The following is a 21,997-nucleotide window of genomic DNA, read 5'->3' as shown; positions in this document are numbered from 1 at the left end:
CTAAACTATAGTTAGTGTTATGAGACTGAGCTTATGCAGGGCTTAGGCTCACACCTCTTCCTCTTACTCCCAGCTTGGTCATGAGAAGTTAGAAAACTTTCACTTTTCTTTTAGATTAACTACATCTTACTGTGTTGTGCAAACCTGGACAAGCTGTGGTTATCTCAGCTAGGGTTAGATGAAGCAAGCCAACTTCAACCCATAGTTTATGAAGCTGACCTATTTTCTACTAACCATAGCTAAGGTAAACCACAGTCTAGGATTCAGATGATATGCTAAACTACAGTTTATCTAAAACTGAAGTAGAAGCTCTGTATTTCCTCTTCATGGCTACACCAAAGGAGAAGGGGCATGCGAGGGGGTGTGCAAATTCAAAAGGCTAATTCACACAGCACTAAAGCACCAGTTAGCATAATAGTCATATGCAGCCAATATGTGTGAACGGAGACTGTAACAGCATGATGGGCTTAGGGTTTCTAAATTGTCAATAAAACCCCTTTCATTTTGGGGGAAGGTAGTGGAATCCAAATTATATAAAACTGCTTGGCATATTACCCAGGAATAAAAATGCACATCCATTTGGGAGATTTGGTAAGCTGTGCCACTCTTTGCTCATTCTTTCCTATGAATATATTTACTGGAAATTTCACTCACCTAAGAAAGGATTTGGCAGGATAAAGTTTAGAAACAGTAGGGTTTTCTCTGTATGTAAAATGACCTGCTGAACGAACCGCTGAATCGATTTTCATTCTGACATGACACTCTGACACTTCTCTTTCTGGAGCAGTGTAGCACTCTATGGTATTATCAGACACTCTGCAGAAGAAAAATCCAACGGGGAAAATGTTTGGTATAAATGCTATTGGAAAATACATGCTGTATATTTTCTAAAACTAGCCAAGTCCCACTTAAGAGTAAGTTCACTGAAATTAATGGGCCTAAGTTAGTTATTAAATTACATAACATTGGCTACAACCCCCTAACTTGATATCCTAGTTCTGAAATTAAGCCACCACTTTCCAGTTTGGATGACACTGTGGCTTAAACTCTGAAACTTTTTGGAGTTTGGCACATCCATTACACAATGCCAGTTCCCAGACAGAAATCAAAATGAACTGCATCTCTCCATGTGTAAATATACTTCCAACATTCCATCAGACTATCAACATTTTCTGGAATCATACTCTAGCCCATGGGTAGGCAAATTAAGGCCTGGGGGCCGGATCTGGCCAAACCGCCTTCTAAATCCGGCCCACAGATTCGGTCCGCGAATCTGCGTGTTTTTACATGAGTAGAATGTGCCCTTTTATTTAAAATGCATCTCTGGGTTATTTGTGGGGCCTGCCTGGTGTTTTTGAATGTTTGAATGTTGAATGTTTTTGAATGTTTGAATGTTGAATGTTTTTGAATGAGTAGAATGTGCCTTTTTATTTAAAATGCATCTCTGGGTTATTTGTGGGGCCTGCCTGGTGTTTTTGAATGTTGAATGTTTTTGAATGTTTGAATGTTGAATGCTTTTGAATGAGTAGAATGTGTGCTTTTATTTAAAATGCATCTCTGGGTTATTTGTGGGGTATAGGAATTTGTTCATCCCCCCCAAAAAATATAGTCTGGCCCCCCAGAAGGTCTGAGGGACAGTGGACCGGCCCCCTGCTGAAAAAGTTTGCTTACCCCTGCTCTAGCCCGACTTAAAAATGGAACTGGGGGAAAGTGGTACCCAGAGCATCTTCTGGAAACAAAGTAAGCAGGCTTCAATTTGGGACACAACTACGAGGAGGCAAAACTCATCCCTCATCCCTGACACTAGGTTCACCAAGCACAGGTAGCCCCCTCCCACATATTCCTGTGTGCACCTTCCACACAAATGCATGGCTGTTTTTCCACTCCTGCTGGAAAATAATGTCAGGTGCCATAGACATCTGGCCGGCCACTGTGAGAACAGAATGCAAAACAAGGTGGGCTTGATGCAGCAAGACTTGTATTGTGTTCTTAATAAAAAATGCACTTGGGAGACAACACTAGAGTGAGGGAAAGTTGTTTCCACCGCCATAGATAGTATGTGAGGCTAGACACCATCGGCCAAAAACGTAAGAAAAACAGGGAGAGATAAACAGAAATGCACTTTTGTGGGGCTCTGCAATACACAGACCTCTCTTACACACTTAAGGCCATAGATTGTCTATACTGCACTAGTTAACTTCCTGTTGAGAAAATAATAATGCACTGTTTTCTTCTTGGATATACAGACAAGTAATTCAGTAAATAAAGTTTGAAATTTCTGATTCTTTCTATCTTAATGCTTCTGAGTTCTGATATCAGTTTCTATTGCTGCTTTTGATTTATATGCTTTATGTTTTTTCATGTACCACCCTGGTCACTTTGGGTTGAAGGGCGAAACATAAATCTAATGGAACAGTACTAATAAAATAACAACAGCCTGTACATTAACAACACTGAAAACATTGTTTCACGTTATACCTTGTCAATCTGCATTGTTTACTACCAACATAAATCTCTCGAGTGTTCCCGCTGCTTAGGTATTCCCCAGTTAAAGTCAACAGTGTTCCACCAAATCTTGGACCATAGGTGGGTGAGATGCTTCTTATTATGGGATCCTGTCAAGTAAAAAGAATGCAGCTTGTTAATTAAAAAAAAAGCGAAATTAAGAATCATATTAAAAGAAAACATGCATAATGAGGTCATCATACTTAATAATAAGAAGTAGCTTTTTTAACGGTTAACACAGGGGTGGGGAACCAGAGGTCCAGGGGCCAAATGTCCCTCTAAGACTGGACCTCAAGACCCTCCCTAGGCCATACCCTACATCAGCACCCCACCCCCTGCTCACCAATCCTGCTCTGCACCATACACTAGTGCTTTTGTCTAGCTGGACTGTAAACTGTGTTAGCGCTTTCTTCTTACCAGGAGGCAGGTTAGCAACATGAGTGTTAGGAGTGTATGCATAGAAATATCTTGTCTTCTTCATGGCCTTTCTAAGCAAAGGTACGAATCACATCCATGCCCCCTGGAAGGTTTCTCACAAGAGAATGCAGTCCTCAAGCTGAAAAATGTTTCTCGCCCTTGCTTTTAACACTTACCACGTAAGAGAAGGTATTAAAAGTGGCATTAGCTTGTCCATTTGAAACGACGCTTGATACATTAAAACGTGCATTCGTTACATCGCCAAGTGTGCACTCCAACCTTCAACAACAAAGCAAAAACATTCTTTCTAATTATGTTATAAATATAAAATAATCACCCAAGCATATAATAATAATCTTCATTTTTAAAAGTTTTTATAGCTTTCCCTGATGCATAATGTTAACTTATTATTTTATTAAATCAGTAATTATAGATAGCCCTGAAGCTGCAGATATTTTGCCAATAATTTATGATGTACCTCTGACTTAGTGCGTGGAGGGGGAGAGAGATGAGAACACATTCCAGTTTCTATGTAAACACACTTTTAAATATATATATTTTGCTCCAAACAGTGGGTGAAAGATCAACAAAACTTGTCTCTTACAAGAGCTCTGCCCTAACAGATGTTACAGTGGTAAGAAAAACTTCCTTGGGTGTTCCCAAGAGTATCACAAAAAGTACGTGTTAGGACAGCTTTATCAGGGATTTATCAAAAGGAATGATATGATGAGGCTTGTATGAGCCACTCAAAGAAAGCAAGTCCTTTAATGACATCATCCTTACAGCTATGCCAGAACACAACCCCAAAAGGTAAAATGTTAAAGATGTAAATTCAGAAGTAGCTGTTAATAGTCACTTTCTGTGATCCTAAAGTACTAATTGGAACCAACTGTAAGAATTGACAGGAACCAAACAGAACTAGTTTGGGACCTGAACTATATATTTGTGCTGGGTTTCTTCCAATGGTGCTACAGTAATGTTTTTAACTGTCAGCTTTAACTGTCTATGATGCAGCAGCAACATCTCTTCCCAAGAGGAGATGCATGGGTTCTGCTGTTGAGGACTCTGTAGTCCAAGGTGGTCCAACTCGCAGACCTTTTTTTGGAAGCTCTCAGAAGTCACCCAGAAGAAAAGCGGCTGTGAGTCTTTCCAAACAACCAAATGCTACCACCGCCATTGCCCCCTTGGAGAGCCAGGGTATGGAGCAGCTCTCACTGCTATGCAGGGGTACTAGAGACCAAATTGTGCTGTGGGTTAAACCACAGAGCCTAGGACTTGCCAATCAGAAGGTCGGCGGTTCGAATCCCTGCAACGGGTTGAGCTCCCGTTGTTCGGTCCCTGCTCCTGCCAACCTAGCAGTTTGAAAGCATGTCAAGTGCAAGTAGGTAAATAGGTACCGCTCCAGCGGGAAGGTAAACGGCATTTCTGTGCACTGCTCTGGTTTGCCAGAAGCGGCTCAGTCATGCTGGCCACATGACCCGGAAGCTGTATGTCGGCTCCCTTGGCCAATAAAGCGAGATGGGCGCCACAACCCCAGAGTCGGCCACGACTGGACCTAATGGTCAGGGGTCCCTTTACCTTTACCTTTATGGAGCATGACATTTCCCCTCTTCCTCCTTTATGGCCCAGCACTGTACTACAACCAGAGTTTATTGGTGGTTTTCATCCTCAAACAAAGGACGGCTTGTGTAAGCAGAAGTGAGAGATGGGAGCGGCAGATCAAGGTTTGTGGCAGCCAGCACCCATCCTCCGCTGAGACAGCCTTTGGTCTGAGAGGTTGGACTGCCATGCTGTAGACATGGTCAACATTTCCTACCTCCACATTCTAGATACTGTATATTGGTACACCAGATTGGTGCAGAGCCAGTCCACATGGCTAGCTAATTGGCTGGGAATCTACATTTGGCAGGGTATGTTAGTAACAGACCTTTAAATCTTTTTAAATCCCCACTGAGATAAAAAACGGCACTCATATGAAATAGGCAGTTCATGCTATACAGAACTAGGTTAACAGACAACAAACACATGTAAATAATAATAAATAAAATAAAGTGCTACCGAGAACTATTGACAGAGTAAGAGCTATGAGCTGGTGGTTGCACCATCTTTCAGTGACACAGTTTGCCACCCACCAACATTTACTACTGAATATCTCACTTCAGTGACAGACGGCCAAAGAATGCATGGCACAAGTTGGTGGTGGTGTTTTCCATCGCCCATGTGCCTTGTGATACTTGCTTATAAAGACAGCGTTGATCTCTTACTTGTTTTTGTCGCTAGCTTTGACATCCAGAATGCACTGCTGTCCCCCAATAAGAACCGAAATTTTTTTAAGATTGAGCTTGTTGTTTTTGCTGAACCCAAAGTCCCACCCACACAGGGTCAGTCTTGTTACACCATCAAAAGCTGCGCTGTTTGGAAGAATCTGAAAAGGGAAAAAAAAATAGTAACACACTTAGGATTTCTGATGGGCTTTGAAGGTGTTTTTCAAAGGGGAAAATAATGGGAGAAAATAATTTCTTCTGCTGGAGAGTACCCTACCCTTTATCTTAATTGTTCCTCACCTTTCATTCATCACAGTATGAGCATTCTCAGACAGTAGCAATAAATAACCCAGCCACTGCTCGAAAGCTCTGAATTATTATGTTTAGGGGCACTGAACAAGCTCTGCATTGTAATAGTCTTTTTAATACCCCTTTAGCTTGTCTTTTATGTCTTCCTTGTGGTATGTAGAAGAATACAATGCACTTATTTTATTAGAAGTAAGATAGTGAATAAAAGAATATCAGTAACTTATTTCACCAACGTGATGAAAAGGCAAGAATTCATGGAGATGATAGCTTCAAAGACATCTAAATCAAACATTGCCTTGGGAGCCACAGAATTAGCAGGGCTTCTACAATGCTTTGGCTGAATTGATATCATTTGGTTACTTCTACATTTTCAAGTTAAAAATAAACTACCTTGCAGCAATGTAGTGACAATCCAAAAAGGAAGCGCTCTTCCCCCTCCCACAACCTTCTATATATTGTAAATTGTGTTGTAAATATAACAATGGTGGGAAAAATATATGAATACTATGGAAGTTGTTCAAATTTCAGCAAGGCACTGTCAATAAAATCTGACAATGCTTTTAAGGCATATATAGACTTTTAACAATAGCATCTGAGTTTGCAAACATTCAAGCCCCCGGGCTAGAGAACAAAAGAATTAACTTATGCTTGTGATGGAACTACTAAAGTGACTTTGGCTTAATATTTTATAGTGAGAGTTATTTTATTCCTAAGAAGCAGCACAATTGTGTCTTTCATCATGAATCCTGCTTCTTCATGTTGCATCTGAAAAGGACATTTCTAGTAAAATACTCAGGTTACTGTACTCTTTGAACATCCAAAAGGAACTGGCACATTTCATTTAAACTTTATTGACTTGGCTTAATGCTAGAAGGATTTAGGAAATAAAATGCCAAGGGCGAAGTGGGTATTGTGAACATGCTGCACAAATTAAACCATATAAATAGTGAAACAATTGATCCTAGGGAAAATGAGACAATGAATTAAATCCAGAGCCTACTAAAGTCCATTTGGAATCTACTCCAGAGTCATCTTTATGTATATGCCGTATTTCCTCAATGTCATATATTACTCTCCCTTGTGTAAACAAGACTCTAGAGTTTGTTGGTCTGCAAAACCTTCTATCAATGACAATGAGGCAGAGGGCCTTCTCAGTGGTGGTGCCCGCCTTGTGGAATGCCCTCCCATCAGATGTCAAGGAAATAAACTATCTGACTTTTAGAAGACATCTGAAGGCAGCCCTGTTTAGGGAAGTTTTTAATGTTTGATGCTTTATTCTGTTTTTAATCTGTTGGGAGCCACCCAGAGTAGCTGGGGAACCCCAGCCAGATGGGTGGGGTATAATTTTAAATTATTGTTTTTATTGCTATTATTTAGCCATGCTAATGAGCAGGGCATCCTGGATTTACAGAAGCCACCCCAGCTTCTGATGCCAATCCTAGATGTCCCTTTTTGGCTCCCTCCGCTTCCTCCTCCGCAGGCACTGCCTCTGCCACATTCTCCCAGGAACCAAAAGAACTCAAAACCCAAAGATGTTTGTGTGGTTTTTGTGCCATGCTCTCCTATTCCTCTGGTGCTGCTTCTGGATGTAGGTGCGTGTGTGGCACATGTGTGTGTGGTGGTGAACAGCAATGAGTAAGGGCAGCCAGTGGTAAGATGAGGGGGGAGGCGGTATGTAAGGGTGGCTGGTGGCAGGATGGTGAAGGGGTGGGGGGTAGAGGCAGTGATTGCAGCGTATAAAAGCAGCTGGTGGAGTGATGTTGTGGGAGGTCATGTCCCAATCTTCCCTCCCAGGAGGTTGGAGGGTATGTACTTAATATTAAGTACTGCTGCTAAATAACTACAAGTCAGGCTCCCCCCCCCCCAGCCAGAGCTCACCGGAACTCAGTTCCAGCACCTACTCAGGTGGGCACCATTGTCATCATGCCACCATGAAAGGAGGCATCCACGGTGATTTCCAGCACCTCTTTTTCTAGAAAAATAGCACCGAGAGACATTTTGAGAGATTTTCCCAAGCCAAACAAGTATAGCTGCTCATAGAGGTGCAAGTATAGCCGCTACATGAACATTTATAGGGAAGCCCAAGTTTTATTTCAATAGAATTAAGTTTCATTTGTGCCTTCCATAGTTGTACATTTCTATTTTACATGAAATAGGGAAGTTCAGATATTTTGTGGGCTTTTTTCTTTCTTTTGCTTATTTAGAGAGAAACCGTTTTGACTGCGAAAGCCGCCGCACCTAGGAATGTGATCACTGTGACCAAACATTCTGGGAAAGTGTGTGGCCTATTTAAAGCAAAGGTTACAAACTGGAAGTCCTACTCTTGCATTTAAAAAACACTAACAAAATTGCTCTTGATGGGATAGATTGCCATCTCTGCCTCCCCCCCCCCTTTTTACCAACTAAAGGCTTGGTCCCAGGGCGATATCTACAATGGTAGCAGCAGTTTTTATGTCACTCCATGAGGGGATGTTTCTGCGTATTGTATTTTGATCACAATTGCCTTAGACCACTGCACTAAGACCAAAACAACCCATAGCTGTTGTTGGGGCCGGTTCAACGTGACTAGGCAAAACACCACAAAGACGGAAATTTTTCTTATCATATTAAAGGCAAAATGAGTGCATTACCATCAACTCAGACCTTTGCAATTACCACTCTGTGTTTAACTTAAGGACCAGAGTATCACTTAGCATATTTTAACCACACTGTTCCTTTAAAACCCTCATATATATGGATGGATTTACGGATTCTATTGCAAATGCCACACAAAGCAGGTTATCTTTGATTTGATACTACCAGCAAAAAGCCTCAAACACACGGTTCTTCCCTAGATTTAATGTGCATGGGTGTAAAGCAATAGGCCAAAGATGAATAATCTATTTTTTTTATTTTTAGTAGTAATGCCAACCGTCATGGTCTACCAAAGCGTGAAATCTCCCTTAGCAGCTAGCGACCATAAAGATTTAGGTTCTCAGCTGCATTATTTTTCTTCCTTTTAGAAATAAGTTCCACAAACTCACACATGCTGTGGCACAAGCTATTAGGAAATTTCATCATTTATCACTGCCAGAGAATAATATTTATTGCATTTTTTTAAAAAAAATAATATATTCAGCACATGAACCTGAGCTTTATATCAATCCAATTGCACTCTGAGAATTTTTCATCATTCACTAACTTTATGCAAAATTTCTCCTGAGTAAGCACAGTGGACTTGATTTAAAGAATTGCTATACAGTATTCATGAAACTTTCCCCCCCTAATGGCTTCCTTACTCAACAGATACCTTTAAAAACATTTTCTGCATGTAAAAATAACATGACTATACCAAGCATGCCTGCATTTTGTCATAAAAACCCAAATTATACATGACGGCTTTGAACAATTTCATACTAACCTCACAGACTAATGATAGCATGACATCTCAGTCACACGAAGTCCTCTTACCCTTGCCCTGGCAGAGGTAAGGGGCCTTAATGTAGTTTTAAATGTGATTTACATTCACTCTAAGGCTGTTTTACACTACGTGAAGTGCATAAAAGGCCTAATGTAACTATGAATCAGACTTCATAATTTAAAAATTATTTAGGGCCTGCTTTCCACCCCATTTAAGCCATGTGCACTTGCTTAAAGTGATTGTAAAAGCTTCCCCTTTTCAGAGAAGACAGATTTCCCTTCATGTTGTGCATCTATACATAACTGTAGGGTGCAAGGATTGTTCATTGGTCCTTCCTGAATTCACAGCTGAGTTCTAATCCATTACAAAAGATGCATTTACCATTATCCTGCTATGTCTTGTCACCATAGGCTTTTTCTCTTTTGCTTCAACACAGATTACAACAGTTTGATAAGGTACAAATTTGACACAGATTCGTTTTCTGTGTCGGGCTTGACTTGGATGCTATTTTAAGCACTTTTAAAAGCAAAACAGAAGTATGTTTGGTAGTTCAAAGGCTCTACTATTTATGCATTTATCCATCTAAAAACACTGATAACAGTGAGCAGCAGAGACAAACATATCGAGTGAACGGTTGGTGTGTTTACGTGTGGGATTACAAGTGGCATGGCCGCTCTGTAAAACTAGACCTTCATAATTATGTCACACTTAATGCAAAATGATTTGGTTAAATGCAGAGGCAGCCTGTACAAATCTTGCAATGACCATAGCTAACTGAAAACAGCAATGGGCTACTAAGCTCTTTTCTCATTTGTGTAATTTAACTCTTGCTCACACTTTTTGCATTCATGAATATTTTTTAACGGGAAGCAGCTTCTAGAGAGGTTCCCTTTCCTAAGGGCCAATCTGCAGGCTGTCTCTTTACTTAATGGGCAACAATACACAACCCAAATGTGTCAACAGAATTGACAGCTCCGTTATAGGGCTTCCATTGGGAACAGGGTTCCGTTGAGCCAGCCTCAGTACTGAGGTTCAAAAAAGTTAAACAAAATTTTATTAAAGATCTTCTTGGTTCACAAAAAATGTGCATTGTCTCTCTCCGTCCGCCCCCTCCAAATCATAAAGTCTTTTTTACGTTTGATGTGAGACATTATACAGAGTAAGGTGGGGGAAGAAGAATGAGGGGAAGGAGAAGGGGAAGAGAGGATTGTAGTGGTAATATTTAGTATGTTTGTGTGGTTTTATGCCAGTGTCACTTGAGTAGGTTCTCTATTAATTTATTGTTTGTGTGTGTTTGTGTGTGTGAGTACACATACATACACAAACACACATATATGTATAAATACACATATACACACATACATATATATTTATTGGTGGTGAGAGAGGTTGGGGAGGCAGGGTGTGGTTGGTTATCTTTAGTTGGCTGCAGTGAGGTTTGTTTGTGGGGTGGGGTGATTGTTGGGTCAGGTCAGCCATATTGGTCCATGCTTACTCGTGACAGGTCTCTTCAGTGTTTCTGGCTGCTGAGAGTAGGTGGATTATGAGCTCTTTATAGTGTGCATGGGCATTATTATCTTGGAAGATGTTTAGTAGGGCTAATTCTAGGGTGACCTCTAATAGCTGTTTAGTTATTTTGCTCGTTTGCTGTAGGACTGCTATCCAGAAGTTGGATTTGGGGGCATTCCCACCACAAGTGGAGATACGTGCCTGTGGAGGTGCAGCCTCTCCAACATTTTGGTGAGGTTCCTGGGCATATCAGTGCCAGTTTCCATGGTGTTAGATATTTTTTTAAAAAATTAAACGGAAAAGAAAGCCAGTCTCTATTAATTACTCTTGTTACCAAGAATGAGGAAGTTACTTCATTATGAGAAATCTAAAGTGAGAAAGATTCACCAACTTTCAAGTCCTAAATTGGTATGCAAAAAAAACTCTGGGAGTCATTCAGCATGTTCACACCTGACTTATTCCCATATTGATGCCGAAAGCCATAATTAGTTCGCATAAATGAAAACTCTAACATGGTAAGTTGTCCCAGGGCAAAGTATGGAAAAGGCACCTGTCAGGCTTTACCAATTTTACTGGGATTTTTGTCCAGGCAAAACTTGACAAAGGCCTTCCCTCAATTTCTGTATTTTACCCTAATGGGCAAATAAAAGTCTGGAGGGTAGAGATTCCATTTAGAAACATGGCAGAAGGGCAGCAAAAGAGGATTAACCCTCTGCTCAATGCTGTAGCCCCAAATGTAATTTGAGAGAGAGACTGAAAATGCTTTTTCCTTCAGGCAGGGAAAAGCCCCACTGAAGAGATTTTCTGTTGGTGTGCCATAGTGGAAGAACATCTTATTCAAATAATTAGAGGGCATGTTTTAACTTGTGAAAAGGAAATCACAGAAGTGATACTTCATGTGTCCCACTGCAGTAGTTTTTTTCCCTAGATCCTTCCAACCCACTCCCTGCTTGGGGTTGAACTAGCAAATCGCTGCTTCTTATCTGAAAAGCTTTTCTCCAAAAAGGTTACAAGAGTTTGCCCAGAATTGCATACACTTATCATTACACCAGTCTACAGGAATTAATGAAAGAAAAAGATAGCTTTACCTGAGAAATTTTGGGCGCACATGTTTCCTGCGTCCAGCTTCCTACAGTGCACTCAGATGACCGCACGCACTGGTCACCACACCAGCCGCAGTTCATGAAGGAAGGCAATCGAAGGCATTGGCTACAGGTATTGACGTGAGAGCACCCTGGTCCAATGAGTGGGATCTTTGTTATCTAGTAACAGGAAAGTTACATGAAAATCACCCCAAAACTGTATAGGTTAGTAGACCATGTATACACAGCTGAGGAGCCAGAAACACTTTTAAGTTACCCTGCCAATGATATGGCTGTTAACTTTTACAATATAGGCAGGCTCATATTCTTCAATAAACACTGAAAGCACAACCCATCAGAAGACTGATGGATCACAGAAAGGGAAGGGATTCTCTTGCTGCACACTACATGTAGGGCTGCTGATCCATGCTAGGTATATCAGTAAATCTAAACCACAACACATGAGAAGTATCCCTGTGTGTTCACGCACCCCTCCAAAAAATCCCTTGCTAAGTCTTTTTACTCACTTCTTTTTCACCTCTAGAGTAACTGATCATGCAAGAAGCAGAAGGCATACTTGAAAGCAGCATTGAGTTGCTGTCTAAAAATAGGGGATTAAAAAAGTGTTGAGTTCATTGCTTGAACAGACTGGGGTTGTTGTGGCTGTTATTTTTCAAGAACCTGAATCCATACCTTCAAGCACAGCTTTGGGTAATGTATGCTTGATTGTAAAGGCCACCTCCTAGTCTAGTTTTAAATAGCTAATGGTGGCTAATTTGCCTCTCCTGTAAGGCAGGAATAATGGTACCTTCCTAGTCAGTGTCAATTAATTGGTGCCTGTAGAATTCCTAAAAGGATGGGGTGAACAACTATCAAGAATGATGAATTACACTAACATTTATTCGCTTTAAACTCTCTTTCCAATAATAGAATATGTTTAATACCATTTAAGCTCAATACATTATCAACAAAGGTCATTCGAAACACCATTCTTTTACTTAAGTCATTGTGTATTTTTCTTCTCAACAGCTTGCACTAAACAAAAAGGAAAGGTGTCAGCCCTACATTTACATTACTTTTCTTTTACTGGTTTTCATCACAGGTCTTCTGCTCAAACAGTTCTCTATATTCATTTACTTGATTTCTTAGTGCAAAAATAAAAATAAAAAATCAAAGAAGCAAATAATGCATACAAGATTATGGAAAGGCTGCAAGGCGAACTCATTAGAACCTCAAAGAGCGTATTAAAGTTTAACCAATATGGACTTTTGCACAGAGTGACTCTTAAATTGGTTTTTGCCTTTCCACATTTGTATTCAAATGTAAGAATATCTTTATACTGGGCCTCTTCTATTCTTTATATTCCAGAATACAATGGCAGTACAGTGGTACCTCGGGTTAAGTACTTAATTCGTTCCGGAGGTCCGTATTTAACCTGAAACTGTTCTTAACCTGAAGCACCACTTTAGCTAATGGGGCCTCCTGCTGCTGCCGCACCGCCGGAGCACAATTTCTGTTCTCATCCTGAAGCAAAGTTCTTAACCTGAAGCACTATTTCTGGGTTAGCGGAGTCTGTAACCTGAAGCGTATATAACCCGAGGTACCACTGTATAACCTGTGGAAATGCCCTTAAACCTGGACATAGTTAGTTGGGATTCAGATCCCAGCTGAGCCACATAAAATGTGCTGGGTAAAATGGCTGCGGTTGAGACTGTACCTAGTCACACAATGGTAAGGCAGCACCCCCTGCTTTGTGCAGCATGTTTCCTCACAGCTGAAAAAACAATAACACAGAGAGCGCTTTCCTCCCCATGCATATCTATGGAGTGATGTCTCCATTGACTTGCATGGGGTGGGAGAAGCTGCATCCCTGAAAAATGGTTAGTGAGGGGGCTAAACCACTCCTGGCCAAGAACCCTTATAGGGCAGCCTTTCTCAACCTGTGGGTCCCCAGATGTTGTTGAACTACAACTCCCATCACCCCTAGCTAGCAAGGCCAGACTGGCTCAGGGATGATGGGAGTTATAGTCCAACATCTGGGATCCACAGGTTGAGAACCACTGCCTTAGGGCAACAGGCTCTTTGTCAGTGAGTGGGCATTTCCTCCCAGAAGCTGATTTGGAGGGTACAGCTTTCTCACCCTGCCCATGCAATTACATGGTCAGATTCGACTGGACTTAACTGTCCAGGGGTCCTTTACCTTTACCATGGAACACAAGGGGGCAAAGTTGCAACCTCCTCCAAATGGGTAGTGGGGAGAGGCTGCAAGATCCTGGCAAGCTCCTTGTTGTGACTTTGTGGGTTCTGCTTTGCCTTTGGGGTGCATTATTTGGGGTACCAGCTTATACAACTGATGGACTGTATAATGATAATAGGAGGAATCCTTATACAGTGGTACCTCAGGTTACAAACGCTTCGGGTTACAAATTCTGCTAACCTGGAAATAGTACCTCGGGTTGAGAACTTTGCCCCAGGATGAGAACGGAAATCGTGCGGCGGCGGCGGCAGGAGGCCCCATTAGTGAAAGCGCGCATCAGGTTAAGAATGGTTTTGGGTTAAGAGCAGACCTCTGGAACGAATTAAGTTTGTAACCCGAAGTACCACTGTATAAAGGTATCCCTATAACCAAAAGATTATGAAATATTTACCCTATTCCCGGTGACCACCAGAATATAACCATCATCGCCTGGCAAATTCTTAATTAGAGAAACAGGATGGTGATCCAGTTGGAAATTTACATACGGTTCATAGTGTTCTGAACGAGAAATCACTATCTGAAAAAGAACAATTTAGAAAGCAAACAATTTATATTCATATTATGCAGTAATCTTGATCTACAATTATAATTCCATTTTTTGGGGGCGGGGATACAAATACCAATCCATTATAAATGCACTAAGAACCAATGAGAAAACAACTTAAAATCAACAATGTTTTGAAAACAATAGAGGTCAACATTTCTGCAAATTTTTTTTTATTAAAGTTGTATCACTTTTGGGAAACAAAAGACTTTAGACTGACAGCAATGAATTCTAAAAGTAACCCTAGACACTGAATTTTGGTTTTTTTTTTATAATAATTTTTATTACGTTTTTTCCAAGTTACAGATAGAAAAGAAAGAACATAAACAGTAAAAAGAAAATAAAAGACAGAAAATCTCGACCATTTCATCAACTTATTTCAGAATTCTATCGGACTTCCCCACATCTCCCGCATAATGCATTCTTAACAATAAAATTTATCAGCAAATTATAACCTTGTTTCATGTGTTTCTTTTTTACTTTCAATTGCAGTTTAAGTTTAAATCTCTTGTTTTCCATTTACTCTTAAAATATAACATATTGTCATTTTTGCCCATTTAAACCTTGATTCTTTCATAAAAATTATCCAATTTCTTATATAAACCACTTTTGTTGCTGGGGCTAACATTCCAAATCATACGGCGTCTTAAAGTTCATATAACTTATAATACTTTTGCAAATAGTCCTTAAATTTTTTCCAGTCCTCCTCCATAGCTTCTTCTCCCAGATCTCGGATCCTTGCAGTCATCTCGGCTAGTTCCATGTAGTTCATCAGTTGCGTCTGCCAGTCCTCCAGTGTGGGCAAATCTTGAGTCTTCCAATGCTTAGCGATAAGAATCCTTGCTGCAGTAGTAGCGTACATGAAAAGAGTTCTATCCTTCTTTGACACCTTCTGGCCGACAATGCCCAGGAGGAATGCCTCCGGTTTCTTAGGGAAGGTGTATTTAAACACCTTTTTTAACTCGTTATATATCATTTCCCAGAAGGCCTTCACTCTTGGGCAGGTCCACCAGAGGTGAAAGAATGTCCCTTCAGCCTCCTTACATTTCCAGCATTTATTATCGGACAAATGGTAGATCTTAGCAAGCTTGACTGGGGTCATGTACCACCTGTATACCATTTTCATAATGTTTTCTTTCAAGGCATTACATGCCGTAAACTTCATACCGGTGGTCCATAACCTTTCCCAGTCCTCAGACATGATGTTATAACCAATGTCCTGAGCCCATTTTATCATGGCTGATTTAACTGTCTCGTCCTGTGTGTTCCATTTAAGCAGCAAGTTATACATTCTCGATAATAGCTTGGTCTTTGGTTCTAACAATTCTGTCTCAAGTTTCGATTTTTCCACCTGGAATCCTGTTTTTTTATCTAGCTTAAAAACCTCATTAATTTGGGCATAGTGTAACCAATCTTGCACCTTACCCTTTAACCTTTCAAAGCTCTGCAACCTCCAATTGTCTCCAATGTTCTCTATTATTTCCCAATATTTCGGCCATCCGGCCTCCATATTGGGTTTTTTCCGAGCCTTGGCCTCTATTGGTGATACCCACCTCGGAGTTTTACTTTCTAATAAGTCTTTGTATTTTTTCCAGACCATAAATATTGCTCTCCTGACAATATGGTTTTTAAACATTCCATGTGTTTTTGCCTTGTCATACCACAAATACGCATGCCAACCTAACGAGTTATTAAAGCCTTCCAGATCCAGGACATCAGTGTTTTCCAACAAAATCCAATCTCTCAACCAGCAGAAGGCTGCAGCTTCGTAATATATCCTTAAGTCCGGCAGGGCAAATCCCCCTCTCTCCTTTGCATCAGTTAATATTTTGAACTTTATTCGGGGCTTTTTGCCCTGCCAGACAAATTTAGAGATATCCTTCTGCCACTTTCCAAAACATTCCACTCTGTCCACAATCTGTAAGGCCTGAAACAAAAACAACATCTTTGGCAAAACGTTCATTTTTATAGCTGCAATTCGGCCTAACAAGGATAACTTCAGTCTTGACCAAATTTCTAAATCTTTTTTAATTTCTAACCAACATTTCTCGTAATTATCTTTAAAAAGGTTCAAGTTCTTGGAAGAGAGATTAACCCCCAGGTATTTCACTTTTTTAACAATGTTTAGTTCTGTTTCCTTCTGAAACTCTTCTGTTTCAGTAACTGTCAAATTTTTCCCTAACACCTTAGTTTTTTGTTTGTTCAACTTGAAACCCGCCACCCGACCAAATTTCTGTATCAGTTCTAAAACTCTTTTTGTACTAGATTCTGGCTCCTGTAATGTTAAAACCAAGTCATCTGCAAATGCTTTCAGTTTATATTGTTTCACTCCGACCCGTATTCCTTGTACCTGCCGATCCTTCCTTATCATGTTCAGCAAAACCTCCAGGACTGAAATAAACAATAAAGGGGACAGGGGGCACCCCTGGTGTGTTCCTTTTTCAATCTGAAGTTCTTCTGTCACCACATTGTTCACTATCAACTTAGCTTTTTGTTCGGAATAGATTGCTTCTATTCCGTTCTCAAACCCCCTTCCCACTCCCATCCCTTCCAAGTTTCTCTTCATAAATTTCCAAGAAATATTGTCAAAGGCTTTCTCCGCATCAATAAAAATTAACACTGCTTTAGTGTTGATGTTTGTTTGTAAAAGTTCCAGAATATCGATAATGTTCCTGGTGTTGTCAAACAAATGTCTACCAGGGAGAAAGCCTGCTTGGTCCTTATGAATTACTTCATTTAAAACCCTTTTAAATCTATTTGCCAAAATGTCTGCAAATATTTTGTAATCCACGTTCAGGAGTGAGATGGGACGGTAATTCTTAAGTTGAGTCTTTTCAGTTTCCACTTTAGGTATCAGGGTGATGAATGCTTCTTTCCACGTATCTGGTGCCCTCCCTCCCCCCATAATCTGGTTGCAAACCTCCACTAATGGTTGTGTCAAGTAGTCCTTTAACATCCTGTAGTACTTGGAGGTAAGTCCATCAGGGCCTGGGGATTTGCCCAACTGCATGTTCTGTATGGCAGCCTCAATTTCCTGTTGTGTTATTTTACAATTCAAGATTGATCTCTTCTCTTGAGATAGTTCTGGTAGGCCATTATCTTTCAAGAATTGTTCTATCTCAGCCACTTCCTCAGGCCCTTGGGTATACAGTTTTTTGAAATATTTCTGGAAGCACTTTCTAATTTCTCCTGGTTTCTGAATATTTTTTCCTTCCACTTCTAGATTGGTAACATAGTTTAATTTTTGTCTCTTTTTCAACTGCCAAGCTAACAGCTTCCCACATTTATTCGCAGATTCAAAAGATCTTTGGTTCATTTGTTTAATTTTCCATTCCACTTCTTGGTTGATCAGTTTCATATATTGTGACTGGTGAAATTTAATTTCTCTTAAAGTCTCTTTTGATTTTGGATTTAGTCTTAATTTTTTCTCTCCGGCTGTTATCTTCTCTAATATCTTATCCTTTTTCCCATTCCAAAGTTTTTTCTTGATCGTGTTTTGTTGTATCAGAAACCCTCTCATAACAGCTTTACTTGCGTCCCAGATTATTCTTTTTTCCACCGAGGTGTTGAGGTTAATTTCAAAGTAGTCCTTTAAAGTTTTTTGGGCCTTCTTTACAATCTCTTGATCTCTTAGCAGGTTGTCATTCATTTTCCATCTGAAGGAATCGGCAGTGGTAAATCTCATTTCTATTTTCATAGCGTTATGGTCGGAGCATGTCTTTGGGCAGATTTCTACTCTTGTGGTCTTAGGTGCCAGACCTCTAGTTGTCCAGATTTGGTCGATTCTTGTCCATGACAGATGGGCCTCAGAAAAGAAAGTTCCTTCTTTACCTAGGGGGTTTCTCGTCCTCCATAGATCAATCAAATCCATATTGTCAGTTAGTTCAAAAAAGGTCTTTGGTAGTCTTCCATCTTTGGTCAGGTTCTGGTTCTGTGACTTGTCCATATATGTAGAGACCACCCCATTCATGTCTCCCATCATAATGATGTTAGAATAGTCCAGATAATCCAGTAATGTCTCATGAAGCTTCTTGTAGAATTCTGATTTCCCCTCATTTGGTGCATAAATTCCTAATATCAGAACTTTTTCTCCTTGGATTTGTATTTCAATTGCCAGGATTCTTCCTTGTTCATCTTTAAACAAAAATTTTGGTGATAAATTCTCTTTTGCATAGATCACCACTCCTCTCTTTTTAACTCTATCTGATGAGATAAATTCTTGGCCTAGTCTTTTGTTTATTAACACTTTCCTGTGAAGCCTGGTCACGTGGGTTTCTTGAAGACAGATTATATCCAAATGTTCCTTCTTCAAAATATGAAAAATCCTTTTGCGTTTCTCCGGGGAATTCGCGCCATTAATGTTCCAACTATACAGCTGTAGAGACATCCTGTATTAATCTGTTGTTGCTCTTTATGGGGTGTCTTCTTTCTTGTCTAAATCCGAGGGTACTGGCACTTTCCCAGTCTCAGGTGGAGGCCAAGGACCTGCTATTCCCTTCTGCAGGTCTTCTCCGTGGTCGTGCAGAAACTTCTGGCTGTCCTCTTTCGTTTTGATTTTAATCTTCTTTCCTGTGTAGTTAAATGATAGGCCTTGTGGAAACTCCCACCTGTAGGGTATTCCGTTGCTTCTCAAAAGCCCAGCTAGGTCAGTGTAGTTAGACACTGAATTTTGGACCAGTTGGAAGTTTCTGAGTTGTCTTCAAGGGCAGCCCCATATAAAATGCACTGCAACAATCCAATCTGGAAGTTACTAGAGCATGGAGTACCATGTCCAAATCATCTCTGTCCAAAAGGGGCAGCAGTTGGTGAATCAGCTTGAGCTGGAAATAGCCACTCACAGACACAGAGGCCACCTGTCCTTTAACTGAAAATGTTGGATCAGGGAGTACCCCCAACCTACGAACCTGCTCCTTCCAGGGGAATACAACCCCATCCAGAACAGTGTGTTCCCACCTTCTGGACCAAGGAACTTGAAACACATAACACCTGTCCTTTCAGGATGCAATTTCAGGTTGTTTGCCCACATCCAAACACTTGTCTAGCACCTCAAGTCACCTCTCCTGATGCAGATGGATAAGAGAAATAGATCTGGGTGTCATCCACATATGGGTGACACTTCACTCCAAAACTTCTGGTGACAGCTCCCAGCAGTTTCCTATAGATGTTAAATAGCATTGGGGACAAGATGAAACAGTTTGCCACCCCTTAAAATGCACAGAAATACTGTTTTAGCTTTGTGTAGCTTAGTGTGTATGAGGCTAACCAAAACTGGCATGTCTTATTTTTAGATAAAGGTTAATAGCTATTACAGGGTGCAATAGTGTTCTGTTGAAAGTCAACTGTGGCAGAGTTGAATTCCTCAAGTAAAAATTTCTATGAAATCCCAGTTAACATCTTTGAATTACTTTGAAATAAACTTTTAAAAGACCAGTGCCATAGCTATTCTCAGAGGGGTGGAATACAATGGCTTAAAAAAAAAAAAAGCTTCCTTGCCACATTTATGGGCAACTCTAACTACAATTTTGTGGTCACTGTCTGGCGGTGCGGAAGAAGCAAAAACTCAGTGGAGATGTGTAGTTTAAGCGGCATGCAACTTTGACCCAGTGTTTCAGACATGGTTTGGTTTTACAACCAGGAGAAAGTGTGAAACACACACACACACACACACACACACACACACGAATAAACTGCAAAGCTGCGTGAAAAAACAGATTAATGTTGGTATTAGGGAGAGGTAAATCCACAGCTGCAAATACCTTTATAATGGATCATTAGCTGTGTTTTCTCTTGAATGCCCACTGCTACGAAATGCCAAGAATGCTTCCTCTTATTGCCAAATGTTATTTCTTGACTGAGCATGCGTTAACCCTCGAATTGCTTCTAAGATGCATCTTCAAAACAATGCCAGAACCATTTGGTCCTGTTTCCATGGTTCTAGAGAGCTGCCCAGTACTTCAGCAAGGATCCATTATCACTGAAACTGAACACCACAGCAAGTAAACAAGCTATGTTCTGGCAATCCAGGCTGAAGACATTCCTTACTACTAGTAAAAGTTGCAAGTGCTATAAACTCATTATTACCTTCGCTATGTTGAGGCCATTGCCACAACCTCTGAAATGCATTTTAGGGAAGCTGTTATAAGGGCTCATCCCTAAGGGCCTGTGTCACATTTTCTAGGCACAGATCTGGGATTTCCAGGTCAATGTCTGAATGGTGGGGTTTGTTTTTTTGTCCTAGCATTTTCCCTGGGAAAACCTGCATTTTACTGCTGGATCGGAGAAAACGGCACCAACTTGTATTTAATAATTTTCTTCTGAAGACCAATTGGGTCAAAACATGTCATATTAGGCTTTGACCTGAACTGAGGTCAGTTTGTTACTGTAACTTCTCTACAATCCTCTATTTTGACTACATCTTCATATTTTCATGTTGGATTAAAGTTTTGCTTCATTTCCCTATAATAATTAGAAGCATTTCACATTTTTTATGCTCACCAATGGGTTTAGTTTGGTTGGTTACGTGCAGCATATTTTCTTTATTAATTATTATATTTATATGCCACTTTTCCTCCAAGGAGCTTAGAATGGCATACAGTGTTCTCTCCCCTCCCCATTTTATTCTCACAATTAGGTAGGTTGGGCTGAGACAATGTGACTGGCCCAGTGTCACCCAGTGAGATTCATGACAGGGATTTAAACCTAGATCTCTCTGAAAAAAGGTAAAGGTAAAAGACCCCTGGACAGTTAAGTCCAGTCAAAGGCGACTATGGGGTTGTGGTGCTCATTTTGCTTTCAGGACGAGGGAGCCAGCGTTTATCCACAGACAGCTTTCCAGGTCATGTGGCCAGCATGACTAAAGGGCTTTTGGCACAACGGAACACCATGACAGAAACCAGAGCGCACAGAAACACCGTTTACCTTCCTGCCACAGCGGTACCTATTTATCTACAGGCACTGGCGTGCTTTCAAACTGCTAGGTTGGCAGGAGCTGGGACAGAGCAATGGGAGCTCACCCCATCATGGGGATTTGAACCACTGACCTTCCGATCGGCAAGCCCAAGAGGCTCAGTGGTTTAGACCACAGCGCCACCTGCGTCCCTGATCTCTCCACACCACAATGACTATTAACCTTTCTTGAATTGTATAAACAAGACCTTGACAAGCATCCATCCCAAAGAAGAAGAAGAAGAAGAAGAAGAAGAAGAAGAAGAAGAAGAAGGGGAGGAGTTTGGATTTGATATCCCGCTTTATCACTACCCGAAGGAGTCTCAAAGCAGCTAACATTCTCCTTTCCCTTCCTCCCCCACAACAAACACTCTGTGCGGTGAGTGGGGCTGAGAGACTTCAAAGAAGTGTGACTAGCCCAAGGTCGCCCAGCAGCTGCATGTGGAGGAGCAGAGATGTGAACCCGGTTCACCAGATTACGAGTCCACCGCTCTTAACCACTACACCACACTGGAATGAAGTTTAGCTTCATTCTCCCGCCCCCGCCCTCAGAGTAAATACTATAGTGCACTTTGAGCCAAGAAATACAGACCAAACTTTCCTGATTAAATGACTGAGTTAGATTTATAATGCTGGCTCTGCTGATAGATGGATTTTAACATTAAAATATAATCACAGATGAATGTGTAGTGGCTTTCTACAGCAACTCAGGATATTTCAGTAATTGCTGTCTGTGGCGATGGCAAGTACTGAATATACAAGATC

The 21,997-nt window shown here is 40.7% G+C and overlaps 1 protein-coding gene across 3 annotated transcripts in view; it reads right to left on the bottom strand.

Annotated features, from left to right (window-relative positions):
- Positions 1-21,997, bottom strand: part of MET (MET proto-oncogene, receptor tyrosine kinase) — a 106,349-nt gene that overhangs the window by 37,568 nt on the left and 46,784 nt on the right. For all 3 annotated transcript variants that reach the window (XM_081211416.1, XM_081211414.1, XM_081211415.1), the window contains exons 4-9: positions 14,135-14,260; positions 11,493-11,666; positions 5,187-5,347; positions 3,099-3,201; positions 2,479-2,615; positions 655-816 (exon numbers count right to left, since the gene is read on the bottom strand). In XM_081211416.1, coding sequence (XP_081067542.1) covers positions 655-816; positions 2,479-2,615; positions 3,099-3,201; positions 5,187-5,347; positions 11,493-11,666; positions 14,135-14,260 — 863 coding nt within the window. The remainder of the gene's footprint in view (positions 1-654; positions 817-2,478; positions 2,616-3,098; positions 3,202-5,186; positions 5,348-11,492; positions 11,667-14,134; positions 14,261-21,997) is intronic.

Source organism: Podarcis bocagei (genome assembly GCF_964188305.1).
Source record: "Podarcis bocagei genome assembly, chromosome: 10".
Taxonomy (NCBI): domain Eukaryota; kingdom Metazoa; phylum Chordata; class Lepidosauria; order Squamata; family Lacertidae; genus Podarcis; species Podarcis bocagei.
This window is presented reverse-complemented; position numbering and strand designations above follow the sequence as displayed.